We start from the raw sequence: 14,257 nt of genomic DNA, 5'->3' as shown, positions 1-14,257 counted from the left end.
AATTGGCAGGGCCCGCATCGTTTTGCGCCTTTGGCGCAGCTCAAAAACTCTGTGGCTAAACCTGTAATTAGGACACCTCGGTGTGATTCTAATTAGGGGCCTCGGTTTTGCCATAAATCTCCGCCAGTTATGGGGGTCATGTTTGAACGAACCCCGTAAGGAATTGGATCCTTAAATCATCTGGAAAATCGAATCCTCGTTGGAATCGGTAAGAGAGTCGGTAAAGCTTATCTTTGTCTCATTTATTTATCAATCGAATTATTCAGTTTTTTTTATATATTTTATATTATACCTTTTTTTCACACAAAAAAAAGACAAAATATTTTTTATTTAATTTACGGAGTAAATTATTTGGATTTTTTTACAATTACATCTTATATCATCTCTACAATATGGATAGCTAATATATCATCACAAAATCCTAACCTAATCTAACACGTGAATCCATTGATCATTTGCGGACATCGAAACGATATCTGCGTTATATTTATTTACCACTTTTAATTATTAATTATATTTATTATATATTTATTATACTTTATAATTATAATTATACTTTTATTATTAATTATATCGATTCGACAAATCCTTTGATAAAGAATAAAAATCGACGGTAAAATCAATTGGCACACACGATCTAATGCAACAAAGTACAATGTTTATACATTGGCTTGGTACATTCACTGATCAAACGTGTAAAGTTAGTATTAATTCTTGAATAAACACCGACTTCACGTTTCAAATCCAATTAACGTTGATCGATTCCCGAACGTGTAACAGGAAGATGTGCTCGAAGTGGATGTATACGCATCGAATCACGAATCATTACGTTGAAAATCAGCTTCGTCGAACTGTAACTGTGCCGCGGTCAACTAATAATCAATTCGTGCCCTTCAACGGTCGCAATAAATTTATTAACGGCGGAGTCGGCCGACAGAACGATCGTTCCTCGCCATTATGGATCGATGTGTGCGCAAGCGTGACAAACATCGAGAGGATTGGATCTCGATGTATGGCGAGTTGATTGCATTTGCATACATCCATTACGCGAACATTCGGAAAAATGGGATTTCTTTTGAAGATTGGATGCGTGGCTTCCTGCGTATCTTTCGCTGGATACACAGTTACAACGTAGCGACGCGATTTATTCGTGTTTTTTTTTTTTCATCCTCGCTTACACCACTCGTGATCGAAGACTTCGATGTTCAACTTAGATGTCATAAATCACGCGGTAGCTTGATTTCAAGCTAGGTGAAATGATTGGTTAAATAAAATTATTCGAACCAAAGAGAGAGAGAGAGAAAGAGAGAGAGAGAGAAGAATTTGTCGTTATATTGAAAATCATATCGTTGTTAGGTTAGGTTACAGAAGAAAGAAGCATCGGGATAAGTGAAAAAGGATTGGAGGTATGTTGCTTTCGCTATTACTCGTGCATAGATGTGTAAACGATATATATGTTTCGTGCAAAAATAATTGTTTGCTTATTAGATTTATAACATGTATTTTCTAACAGAAATCATTATCTCTGTATTCTTATATGTATAATTATATTTTTTTTTAAATATATATATTTGTTTATATCAATTAAATTCACCGTGTCATTTCAAATTTTATCTTATGACTATTCTTTTTTTCTCGATTGACGAAAATTGTATAAATAATCTGGATTTGGTGAACTTATTGAATAACACTAACTAAAAAAGTTAAAAACAATATTGTAATTCGTCTCGAAATTACCTCGTATTTATTCAACGGACCATTATCTCGTTTACGCGAGTTAGGCGATGAACGATGCATAGTCGAAGCACTATTTTCTCCATCTATTAATTTTCGATTTTTTTTTTTTTTAATTCACAATCGAAGAGGGATAAGTCGAAGCATCGAAAAGAGGTTTCACGAGCAGGACGTTGTTTCGTCGGTATTATTACGCCACACAAAATTGGTCAATCACAACGAATACAAGTAATTTACGTCAAATGAACCTCACCAGGAAACTGTCCCGACTTGGAGCGTGACCGTTGTACGATCTATCGATCCTGGTATTAACCGAGGGATCCATTATGTTGCAGCCTCACCATCTATGCAAAAAGAATCTCGTGTATCGTAAAAGCTTATTACATGTGCATCTACGTTTACTTTTTAACGTGAAAGTATTTTATGAAATAATCGTACATCTATAAATCATCGCCTATTATATTGAAATTTTTTTTTTTTTTTTTTCATTTTTATTTATAGAATCTCTATTTTTGAGAAACGAGTATGGAATCAAGATTTTGTATAAGAAAAAGGAAATGGTTCTCGAATCGAAGTCAATATATTGATTTGATTTCATTTACATGCAAGGTGAGCGATAAGAATAAAATCGTTAAAAATAAAATTTTTTTTATTTTTATTAATTATTTTATTGATATTTATATTAGATATAAGGATATCATTACGAATATTTGCATATTTAAATAATTAAAATTTTCTTTAACATTTTTCCAGCAGGTTAAATGAAGCTAACTCCAAGATTTATAAAAAACATATCATTGAATTTCCCTTTTCGTCACGCAAAAAACAAGATTCGTTCGCTGGTGAGAGAATAAACAATACGACAAAAAATTGTAGAGATTCCTTAGTTAGAAGAAAAAAAAAAAAGAAGAAAAGAGAAAAATAATTCTCGAGAAGCTTACTGCCGACGACAGTACCCTTTTACAAATTAATGCGCGCTTGTGGGCGTAGACCCCGCCACATCTCGTGCACACGCACACGTTTTTCGTGATGGGTCGGGCACGATGGGGAGGAATCGGCTCATTTGTTGCGTATTAGCGGAGGATAATTAGGTTTCTCGAAGCCGCCTTTTGCGAACCAAGCGACTTCAAGAGTCTTCCGAAAAACGAGAAGAGGGAAACGAATGAGGTACGCCTACCCCTGGAAATTTTCGTCGTGAGAAGGAAAATCTCGAAAATCACCGGTTGCCGGCCGAAAATTAATCGATTCCGACGATTCTACCATTTTCCTTGTCGATACAATAAAAAAAAACAAACAAGTTCGACTTATAATTGCATTGTCTATCCTCATTGAACAAATACTTGTTGTTACATTGAAAATAAAAAGAGAATAATTGTTAAATAAACATATATTAATAATTGTATTGTTGTCAGAATAATGAAATAGAAGTTGAATGATTATTTGTTGTTACATAAAAATAAAAAGAGAATAATTGTTGGATAAACATATTTATAATTGTATTGTATTGTTATATTATATAATTGTATTGTTATCGAGATAATAAGAAGTTGAATGAATATTTGTTATGTTAAAAATAAAAAGAGATTTTTAGATGAACATATTTATAATTGTATTGTTGTCAGGATAATGAGACAGAAGTTGAATGAATACTTGTTACATTAAAATGAAAAGAGAATAAACATATTTATAATTGTATTGTTATCAGGCTAATAAGACAGAAGTTGAATGATTAATTGTTGTTACATTAAAAATAAAAAGAGAATAATTGTTGGATAAACATATTTATAACTGTATTGTTATCAGAAATTGAATGAAGTTGTTACATTATAAATAAAAAGAGAATAATTTTTGGTTGAACATATATAATTGTATTGTCAAATTAATGAGACAGAAGTTGAATGAATACTTGTTATATTAAAAATGAAAAGAGAATAATTTTTAGATGAACATATTTTTAATTGTATTGTTGTTAGACTAATAAGACAGAAGTTGAATGAATACTTGTTGTTATATTAAAAATAAAAAGAGAATAATTGTTGAATAAACATATTTAGATTGTATTGTTGTCAGGATAATGAGACAGAAGTTGAATGAATACTTGTTACATTAAAAATGAAAAGAGAATAATTTTTGGATAAACATATTTTAATTGTATTATTTTCAGGCTAATAAGACAGAAGTTGAATGAATACTTGTTGTTACATTAAAAATAAAAAGAGAATAATTGTTGGATAAACATATTTATAATTGCATTGTTATCAGAAGTTGAATGAATACTTGTTGTTACATTAAAAATAAAAAGAGAATAATTGTTGAATAAACATATTTAGATTGTATTGTTATCAGGATAATGAGACAGGAGTTGAATGAATAATTGTTACATTAAAAATAAAAGAAAATAATTTTTGGATGAACATATTTATAATTGTTGTCAGTGATGAGACAGAAGATAACTTTGCAATTTTTACAAAGAATATTGATCTAGAATGAAGATTTTACAAATTAGACGTTAAGGATCGTTGGAATGCTTTACAAAACTTGTCAACTTCTTTCCAATCCCCTTTTTCTTTTTCTTCCTTCTCCTCGACGTATTCTACGACACTTTAAATACAGGGAGGTCTGAAAAGTGTGGACAAATTTGACTGGTTTACGAGTCAAGCTATTCCATCTACATTCTTTCTACCTTTTCCCTTCAACTTTCTTCTGTTTTTTTTTCACAGATACTTAATCCAGAGTAACATATGAATGAAAATTGAAGAAATGAAATTGCTCGTAACCTTTATACAAAGAAAAACGCTTTTGCGAAACAAAAGCTGTTCCAACATCCTCGAAGACAGATTTACGCCTTTTATTAACCAATCTTATATCACATTATTTTTACCAATGTAAATGTATAGATTAATCTTCGAGTCATTTTTGCCTTTTCATTTAGAATAGCGACAATATGTATATTTGAGAGAAAGGTTAGAAAATACATGAAAATATATGTATTTCTTTATTTTTGCCCACATATTTCTTCCATGTTAATCGATATTAAAGGCTTTACGAATTTCTTGAATTCATCTAATGGACACATCGTATCGCAATTAGGGAATTCAAGAACTCGAATATTATCCTTATTTTTATAAAGCACCTGTGAAAAATAATGATAACATTAAATCAAATTGTAAAAATAATGTGAATAATAATAAACAGAAATTAATTTTGAAAAAAGTTTTGATTTTATGTGATTTTTTTAAATCATTTTTATCAATTATCTTTCAATTTCAAAAATAATATCAATTTATTTTCTTATAGAAAGTACGTTTTTACCTGAACGTAATATTCATTATCGTCTTCGTGTAATTCAAACATCAAAATATTACCATAGTAAGGAATTTTATTGTCGAAATTATCCAATGCGGAAAGTATACACGCGATATTTGGATCATGTGCCGCGTACATAAACGCTTTTCGCGTATCTTTTTTGCTGATGTGATCATTAACATGATTCAACCATTCGCGAATCCATATTCCTGTTCGAACAAAACGATTATTAATAATTATTTAATAAATCGACGAAATCGATGAATTATATTAATATCAAATTAATATAATAAATTTATTATCAATAAAAATAGAAAAAAAATAACAATGAAATTTAACTTACCAGCTGATATTTGCTTCGATTCTAGAGTACGAGTACGAATCAAAATATCGTATACAGCTAATTCTTCAAGTTTCTCGGGAAAAACTGATCTCGTCCATTCTGGTAATTCTAAACCAATATTTCTCTAAAATTAAAAATTATTTCTATTTACCTATTTTCTACATACATAAGGTAAAAAAGTATGCAATTATTTTTAATCTTCTTCAATTAATAATTTTAAAAGTTGAAAATATACCTGATCGAATAAATATTGATACAATGAAAACACTGTTGATTGCGTGATATTACCACCTGTGTGCTCGGACAGATATTTATAAACATCTTTATTGTCTTTTTCAAATTGTATCACGTCTTCGTCCGTTTCCTCCACCATTTTTCTCAACGTATCCAATCTTGGGGAAAATTGAGTGTTGTAAAGGCAGTCCACGACAATTGGCATTGTCCATACAGGTATAGGCTGCCAATTCAAATCCGGATTCCACCTAAAATGAATTTTCATGAAATTACAACTTGTTGATTCAATTTAGAAGAAAAAACCTTTGTATTTTGGAAGGTGGATACAGTCCAGCTGCCACGAGTTGTCCACTCATTAGAGTTCTATCTTCTTGATCCGAGCGAAACCAAATATTCTCTTTCGTGTAAACTTCTCCCAAGAAATCTTCGTACCTTTCTCGAAAGAATTGGCCAACTTTGTACATGGCCATCTTACCAATCTACGTTGATTAAAATTCATCAATGTTACTGTAATCGAATTCGTTTCTTTTCACGTGTAAAATGATTTTATGTGAATATAAAATGACATTATACTTACATTTGTTAAACCTCCTCGTCCCGCCGGCTCGTAAGTAGAATTGATGTAAGGATCGTTAAGATAAAAATCGACGCTCGACGGCATTTTGTTTCCATGCCTGAATATCGTCTGCACAAGTTTCAGTTCCGCCATTGACGCTCGACAACAAAGGAGGCAAATGACGAATCTCAAAGTCCACGCGGTATCCATCGTTTTCTAAAAGTATATCGAAATGTAATTTCACGAATAAATTCGTCGTGCATAGATTTATTCAATTCGTTCAATTTTTATTAAATAGATAAACGTTACTCGTATCGTATTAATTGTATTGCAAAATCTTACCGTGTATTTATATAGTAGATGAAACTACGAGGAATTGGTGTTTTGAACACACGAAAAAGAATTCAATGTGAACGCAGTTTTATATATAGGGGGACAATTTATCTGACTATACGATAAAAGGCTATCGAGAAACGTCACAACGATCGAATAATCTTCGTTTCATTTTTTTTTCCTTTTTTTTTTTTTTTTGCAAAAAATAATCCGAAAAACAAATTCCGCGTAGAAAATCTACTACACACATTTGTTGCATATACACACACGCGTTGAACTTATGTTTTATGCATGACAACGTGATAATTATTTCTCTCTGCTTCAATAGTTTCGATAATGTTTGAGTAATGATTTTGGAAAACACGTCACATATAATTTTTTCTAAGCTTCGTTGTTATTCCAATTAGAAGAAGATGCACCATTTATCTTACAAACAATGTCATTCACTCGTAATTTATCAAAAAGTTTTTAAATTATCTCCTTTAAAAATATTTAAAAAAATTTTCAAGACCCCCTCGATTCGATTAAAAAATTATCGTTTCAATTTTTGGCGATAATTCGATAAGTGGAATCGCGTCGGGCGAAGGATGAAAAGAAAGGAAAAAAAAGAGAGAGAGAGAAAGAAAAAATGGGGCGGTTGCCGCGTCTGAAGCGCGGCAGGAACGCGGCGCCTCGTGTTCTCTTCCCTCGTCTCTCCGCTCCGCGGCCGCGATCGGAGAGCCCCCAGCGGACAAGAAGGACGAAGGAAGGCGAGGGGCGTGTCCGGTCGCGCGGCTTCTACAAAGAGATGCCCACTTCCCTGTCGACCCCTTCCACGCTCCTCAACGGGGATCCCTTCCACGTGGGCCCCGCCGTCCCCCCCACCACCGGGCCCTAAGAAAAGCGGGCAGCATGGTCCAGGCCACGAGATGCCAGGCTTCTAAAGTCAGTTTACGCAACGCTTCCGTACGCGAATCATATAACTCTCCTATACTCTCGACGAACATGTTAACGTCTTTCCAAATTTTCCTCTAAGTTTTTTTTCCCCACCCTCCTTTTCCTTCTTATCACTTTTTCCGGACGAAATGACGGAACTCGTTTGATCGACAAAGCGGAGGAACGAAGCGATAATTCCTCCTCCTCCTTCTCCTCGAGGGAGAGAGAGAGTGAGAAATCGAGTAGCAGTGTATTATTATGCGTATATAGATATATAAATTTATATATATATATATATATTTTATATATATATACATATATATCGGGAAGGAGAGAGAGAGAGAAAGAGAGAGAGAGAGAGAGATAGAGAGAGAGCGAGAGAATGACCACTTACGCCAGCTTCCAGCAATACGAGGTGTTGGATTCGGAGGGTTACGGGTCGGCGAGTAGCCCGGAATCGAATCCGCGTAGCTGGGCCCAGCAGGAGATATACCCTCAACCGCCGAGATCTAGGGGTAGCAGTTGCGGGAGCGTGAGCTCGGTCGATTGTCAGAATCGCGAGTACCAGGAGATCGGCGCGGCGAACGCCACTTTCCGCTTGGCCGCCACCCCCGCTTCCTTCAACCTCGCCGAGTTCTACGAGTCCTCGTACTATCAACAACAAGCTTGCCGGAACGAGCATCACCGCCATCACCATCATAATAATCATCATCATCATCATCATCATCATCATCATCATCATCATCGTGATCACGAAATCGGACACTCCTCGAGTGTCGGATGCAACTCGAGGACGACGATGAGGGAGAAGAGCGAGTGCGCGAACGTTTACGACGGGTGTGTGACCGTGGCCCGTGCGGATTTCTCCACCATCAGTCAGGATGGTAAACAGAACGCCCCGCCAAAAATGGACCAGCAACACCATCATCATCATCAGCAGCAGCGCAATACGGATAGTTTGGGCGCGAACGACAGGTGCGATTTCGTCGGGCAGAGCGAGGAGAGCTTCTTCGGTATCCCGAAAGGTGATGGTTTTTTGGCTAGGAATAATAGCGGGGAGAACCCTTATGGGCAGAGGGGCGACATCGTTTATTTGGGTGGCACGTACACCCATGTGCAGAGGAACGAGGGCTACGTTGTCGAGCAGGGCGAGGGGGAGGGGAAGCGCGACACGGCCAGGTATCAGACGAAGATCGAATACACGTCCGGTGAAAAGACGAGGGAGAGCGTGCATCACAACAGGATGAAAAACGGGACGACGCCTGGTATAGAGGTGTTGAGGAAGAGACGGCTGGCCGCGAACGCGCGGGAAAGAAGAAGGATGAACAGTCTGAACGACGCGTTCGATAGGCTGAGGGACGTGGTGCCTAGTTTGGGAAACGACAGAAAGCTGAGCAAGTTCGAGACTCTGCAAATGGCACAGACCTATATCGCGGCGTTGTACGAGTTGCTGCAAAGGGAGTGAACATTTTGCGAACAAAACGTGCGATTAACCGATCCAGCGATCGTTTCTATATCCGATAAATTTGCTCGATGAAATGACGTACAAGTGGATAATAATTTACGTTGGACCGATCGAAGAGGAACGATGTCGCGACGCTTGATCGACGTTGAAAGGTAAACGACGAAACGTTGAAGGGAAAAGTTCGAGAAAATCGGCGAGAATCGTTCTCGTTCCCGTCCGTTAGTTTAATTAGCGATAATTGGTGCGCGCAAACACGTCGCTTATGCTTTTCCCTCCGCGTGGCCTTGTTGCCGGATTCCAGGATATTTTTCGATAGATCGAGTCGTGATTGATACGCGAAACGAACAGTCCGACGTAGCTTCAGTGTTCAACCTTTTTTTTTTTTTTTTCTATATAAAACGATAAAAAATGAAAGAAATCGAAATTAAACGAACATCTCGCGATCAACAGATTGAGGATCGCTGTTTTGAGCGAATATCGAAAACGTATATACGTGGTTATCGCGTGTTTTAGTCGTAGGATTCGTGTAAATATTTGATTAGACGCGATTAAGTTATTGTGACGTTGTTTAGGTAATTGTGTACATATACGTAAAGATAGGGGATCTCTCGATCGCGATGATCGATCCGTGTGACGGTGAAAAAAAAAGTAAAGCTATTTCTTCTCTGAAAGCAGCAGAGAAAAGAATTATGTTTCTCGTTTTTGGCTTGAGAAAAAACAGCTTTGCGATGATTCTATGCGAGATACGCGACGAGCATACTTTCTTTTCTTTTCTCTTCTTGGTGGGATGATTTTGATTTTATCTCCGGTTAAAAGAATCGATCGATATAATTTTTGCGAAAGGAAATTTATCGTGATGATAAATAATAACACGAGTATCTCGTCGATTAAAGTTCTCGAGATGAACCAAAGAATCCGTTAAACAGGTTAAGGAAAAAAGACAATGCGTCGCGATTATTTTTCTAATCACAATCATGTATACTGTCGAATCGTACGTATTGATACATTCTCGTGATATATTCTCTTTTAGAAGATCGATTCGAGAGGCGAAAACAATCAACGATCATCCTTCGAAAACGGATCTATATATCTCCCGAGAACACATCCGATATTGACATCCGATAACAAAGAATAGAGTGGAAGACAAAAGCGAGAGAGGACAGATTGTTCGTATAGTTTCCCGCGATGTTTCTCCCGCAATTAGGGATATGCAAAAATAGGAGGACAAATGGCGGTGGTCGGCCACCTCCACTTAGCAGTCAATCACAATTAAATACAATTTTGCGCGAGCTTCGGCCCCTGGTAATGGCGCAAAAAGAGAGCAAATTGAAATCTCCTAGCTGACAGAATGATAGATGGTGGCGCGCAGACGCGAAAACACGGGGGACGGAGAAAAAGAGGGATAGAGATGGAACGGCGGAGAGTTACCTTCCCCGCAGAACGCCGCTGTGAGAAAGCTGGTGCTGCTGCTGTTGCTCCTGCCTTTGCTTCGAGCCGAACAACGGGCGAAAATGCAAAAGTGAAGGACCAATGTCTTCTCCTCTTGAAGAAAATATATCGTTTAGAGAGAACAACTACGTACGTTACGCGTATACTCGATCGAACTCTATCCAGTTTTCCGTTATTCCGTAATTTAACGTGACTACGCGAAATCCTTCCGATTGCCATTGTTGTTTTCTCCCTGACGATTGAAATTACGCTCTAATACACCATTGAAATTGGTCACTCGTTATCATACCACGTTTTCTCACTTAATTCGACGTTTTTTTGAACTTTTTGATAATATCTATCCAGGATATGGAAAAAGTAATTGATAATCACGCAACCGATCGTAACGGAACATCGCGCGTTATCGCGCATGCTCAATTAGAGCTAGATAGAAATTATCGCTCGAAGACGATAGCGACGATTAATCGAAACTCGAACAAGGAAATCGACCTCTTTGCGTTAGACGGCACGAATCTATTTCCGCCTAACTTCCTCCGTTAAGATCCGATAGAAAGATTTAATCGAAGAGAAAAGAAGACGTTTGTGACGATGATCAGCCAAGGAATGTTTTTGTTATAATGTATCGAATATTACTATCGACTCTCGATCGTCTATCGATCGAGATTTTGTACGGACGAATAACGAGAGAGGATATGCTTTGGATTCATTCGAGTAATAGGTTAGGTGTTGAGTCGATAGAGGTCGTGATCGCGGCGGTAACGCAGGCAGTTTGTTATTCACCGTGGAAAAAGTGGATTTGCTACGCGTGGTTTTCTTCGTTTCGCGTAGATATAAAGTAATATAACGTGGATTCTGGACAGAGACATCGTGTCACCCGAGCGGAACGTGTTTCCAGAGATGCTTCTGCAGAGAGTTTTGCAATCGATTCGTTTGCCGGTTTCTCTTGGATTCTCGCTTCCTGCCGCGTTGAAAGAGTTTTCTTAACCTCTTCGGAGAAAGGGGAAGGGGGATAATGGCACGTAATGCGCGCATATACGGAGTGTTGATATATTTGTGGATCCATTCCAGATTCTTATTTGATTTTTATCTGAGTCAATTTAATGCAAAAAAAAAAAAAAATCAATTTTTTATCAATCCCTACATTTCTCGATTAAGAATCCAAAGGTTTTTCACGAATATATCAACAGTCTTTTTTCCTTCTCGCAATCGTGACATGGAAAGAGATACTACGAGCGTTATCATGATATATATAAATTCTACAGCTTTTTATCGATATTTTAAAATTATCGTGGGCGATAAATTAGAAGGGCGAAAATTCGAAAAAGATCGGCCCTATTTTTTTTCAAATTTAAACTTCGTCGTTCTCCATTCGTTTCGTGGATGAAACGCGTAGTTGGTTTCTTCTCGCGTGCTCGTCTTAGACGATATTATCATAACTCGCTTCTAATTTGCAGACTAGCGACCAGAGAAACGTAAAAGAGACAAAGGGGGAGGGGGGAGGAGTTTCTTTCGAACGGCGCCCTTCAAATTACGGTGTTTCTCGAAAGTATTGGACTCGAGGATTCGAGAAATGATCGAACTATCGTCGTATAATAAACATCGTTGTTTCTTTACCAACGGGACGAGTGGTGAGATTATGCAAATCGGAAAGAGGCGAATTTTGCAAAGCGATTTTTTTTTTCTTTTTACGTTATTTCGGGTCGATAGCGCTGCCATCGAGAGTACCTTTGTAAATAAATTGTACGTTTTATAACATGTTAATAACGACGTATATAGTAAGATATACGTAGTATAGTAAGATTTAATTTAAGAGGAGATTCGAAATAGGCAAAGCAAATTCCCACCAATAATGTTCCTCTAAAGAGACCAAATGTATTTAAGGATGTGCAATGTTGAATAAAAAAACACATTGGAAGATTCGATGTTTTTTTTTTCCTCTCATTTTATCCGTTGCGCTCAATCCTTCATTTTATTCTCCTTCTCAAAAACTAAAAATTATCGCTCTACTCGAAGAGTAAAAGTAACCTTTTCAAAAAATTTTTCAAAAAAAAAAAAGAAAGTTTCTTGTTCTCCAAACTTTTCCCTTTTTCTTTATTTCGTTTCCAACAAGAGAGAGAGAGAGAGAGAGAGAGAGAGAGAGAGAGAGAGAGAGAGAGAGAGAGAGAGAGAGAGAGAGAGAGAGAGAATTATGGAGATTTCGTAGTGCGTTTGGACAAAAACGTTAGCAAGTATACGATTGGGACCGGGAAGATTATCAAAATCGATCGAGTCTACCTTCCATAATTTCCAACTCGCGGAACGAAGGCTCGATCAAGCCGTGTCGATCGTCGGTGCATAAGGATGCACATTCGAGCAGAACCGCCTAAACTCTTCCTCGAGGCCATCGATTTTTTTTCCAGGAAGCCTAGGATATAACTGCGCCGACGATTTCGAGGACGCGACGAAAAAATAAATAGCCACTTCTCTCCAGACCTTCCTCCTCGATGCTCGAAGGGATACAACGATGAAACCGTTTTATCGGCTCATTAGGCTAATTGAATTTTCTCGATTTAATCTCTTACCTATTATTTCCTTTCTCCTTCTATTTCTGCGTACACATACACATACACATATATATCGATATAAATGCGCTAATAAATTCTTTATATAAACGCGATAAATCGAAACGTATCTTTCATATCTTTCCAAATTATGCGCATCGCAACACGACCGTTCGTTATTACGTTTAATGTTAAATCGTTAACACGAATATAGAAAATTTGATTTATCGACGGTGGATATCGGGTGGAAATTTGTCGAGCGTCTCTAAACGCGCGGAAAATAAAAGAAAATAAAAGCACAGGGAGAGGGGCACAAAGCGCGCTTAACCGCCGATTTCCATTGGAAGTTGAGCAGCGTATGGGTAATTGGTATCTTACGCGGCCGTTGGGAGAATAAATCGATCGTAGCGAACGTTGTTGGGTTTGATAGAATGCCGGATAGCGGCTCGCACAAAGCGACCTTCGTCTGGTCGAGTGAACCTGTGCTACCAGCCAGACAAATTGATACCAGGCAACGCACTCACTCTCCCTATCTTTTCCGCCTGTACACGGAGGTACCTTACGTGCCTCGAGTAAGTACGGGCGCATAACTCGCACACCTCGATATGCTTCGAAACGATCCGAGCCGGCTAGCTTATGCGCCTCTTACAACCTCGTATTAACTTCAAATAGTCTATCTCGCGTTTACTTTCTTACGACGAATCGAGAATAAAACGAAGTGTGTGCGACATCGAAGCGAAAGAACTATTCGATTCGAACCGATGTCGCATAGCAGTTGTGACGAGTGGAGATACGGTAGATCGTATTTTACTAGTCGTCAAAAATGTACGCGATAGAAAATTCTGGATTCTTTTATTTTGGGAACTAAAATGCAACGAACGAAATTTTATTGTACGATAGAACAAAAATATTTTCCGATTAACGTAACGATCGAATACCGATGTCTGAATTAAAATAGTATTTGTGCATTAAATTAAATTACAAGTTAGTTATAAGATTGTTCGTAATTCAAATGCTTTTTGCCCGTCATTGATGACGAGACGATTGTGTCGGTAAATTAGATACACTGTAGCATCCCTCGAGTGTTTCAGTCGGTGACGATTACAAGTCGTCGTAATAAAGTTAATGCGTGTTACTCCCCATACAATGGAGTAAACCGTCGTTATCGCGATTACTGTTATTATCGCAATTATCACGATTGTTCTGGGATAAGGTTCGTCGAACGATAATAAGCGTGAATTACGCTTTTAGATGGGAGAAGCTGCGAGATGTTTCTGCGAGATTAATTAATCGTGCATGCATGTTTATACATATTTACGTTAAGTATATGTAATGTTTATACGCATTAAGTACATAATGATCTACATAATGATATCTAACTA

At 37.2% G+C, this 14,257-nt stretch overlaps 2 protein-coding genes and 1 long non-coding RNA gene across 3 annotated transcripts; 2 read left to right on the top strand and 1 right to left on the bottom strand.

Moving 5' to 3' along the window:
- Window positions 1-1,212: 1,212 nt before the first annotated feature.
- On the top strand, window positions 1,213-3,970 carry LOC116414911 (uncharacterized). The gene is made up of 5 exons (XR_015290976.1): window positions 1,213-1,406; window positions 1,864-1,962; window positions 2,070-2,144; window positions 2,236-2,343; window positions 2,488-3,970. It is a non-coding gene; the product is annotated as an uncharacterized LOC116414911 (long non-coding RNA).
- Window positions 3,971-4,136: 166 nt separating this feature from the next.
- LOC116414910 (venom acid phosphatase Acph-1) lies at window positions 4,137-7,000 on the bottom strand. The gene is made up of 7 exons (XM_086904250.1): window positions 6,516-7,000; window positions 6,195-6,389; window positions 5,921-6,096; window positions 5,619-5,865; window positions 5,384-5,507; window positions 5,047-5,249; window positions 4,137-4,867 (listed from the first exon to the last, which is right to left on the bottom strand). Exons 2-7 carry the CDS (start codon window positions 6,381-6,383, stop codon window positions 4,730-4,732), a joined length of 1,077 nt encoding a protein of 358 aa, XP_086760376.1. The 5' UTR covers window positions 6,384-6,389; window positions 6,516-7,000; the 3' UTR covers window positions 4,137-4,729.
- Window positions 7,001-7,803: 803 nt separating this feature from the next.
- LOC105736299 (uncharacterized) lies at window positions 7,804-8,987 on the top strand. Its single transcript, XM_086904968.1, has one exon. It carries the CDS (start codon window positions 7,804-7,806, stop codon window positions 8,884-8,886), a length of 1,083 nt encoding a protein of 360 aa, XP_086761094.1. The 3' UTR covers window positions 8,887-8,987.
- The last annotated feature ends 5,270 nt before the right edge of the window (window positions 8,988-14,257 follow it).

This window comes from Apis florea, unplaced genomic scaffold (assembly GCF_048593485.1).
Source record: "Apis florea isolate Af1SG1 unplaced genomic scaffold, ASM4859348v1 contig_2350_pilon, whole genome shotgun sequence".
Taxonomy (NCBI): domain Eukaryota; kingdom Metazoa; phylum Arthropoda; class Insecta; order Hymenoptera; family Apidae; genus Apis; species Apis florea.
This window is presented reverse-complemented; position numbering and strand designations above follow the sequence as displayed.

Excerpts from the sequence above, each read along its gene's own strand:
- LOC105736299 (XM_086904968.1), top strand. The coding sequence starts at position 7,804 with ATGACCACTTACGCCAGCTTCCAGCAATACGAGGTGTTGGATTCGGAG.
- LOC116414910 (XM_086904250.1), bottom strand. The coding sequence starts at position 6,383 with ATGGATACCGCGTGGACTTTGAGATTCGTCATTTGCCTCCTTTGTTGT. Across the intron at positions 5,250-5,383 it reads ATCGAAGCAAATATCAGCTG|GAATATGGATTCGCGAATGG; the intron begins GTAAGTTAAATT and ends TTGTTCGAACAG. Across the intron at positions 4,868-5,046 it reads ATAATGAATATTACGTTCAG|GTGCTTTATAAAAATAAGGA; the intron begins GTAAAAACGTAC and ends TATTTTTCACAG.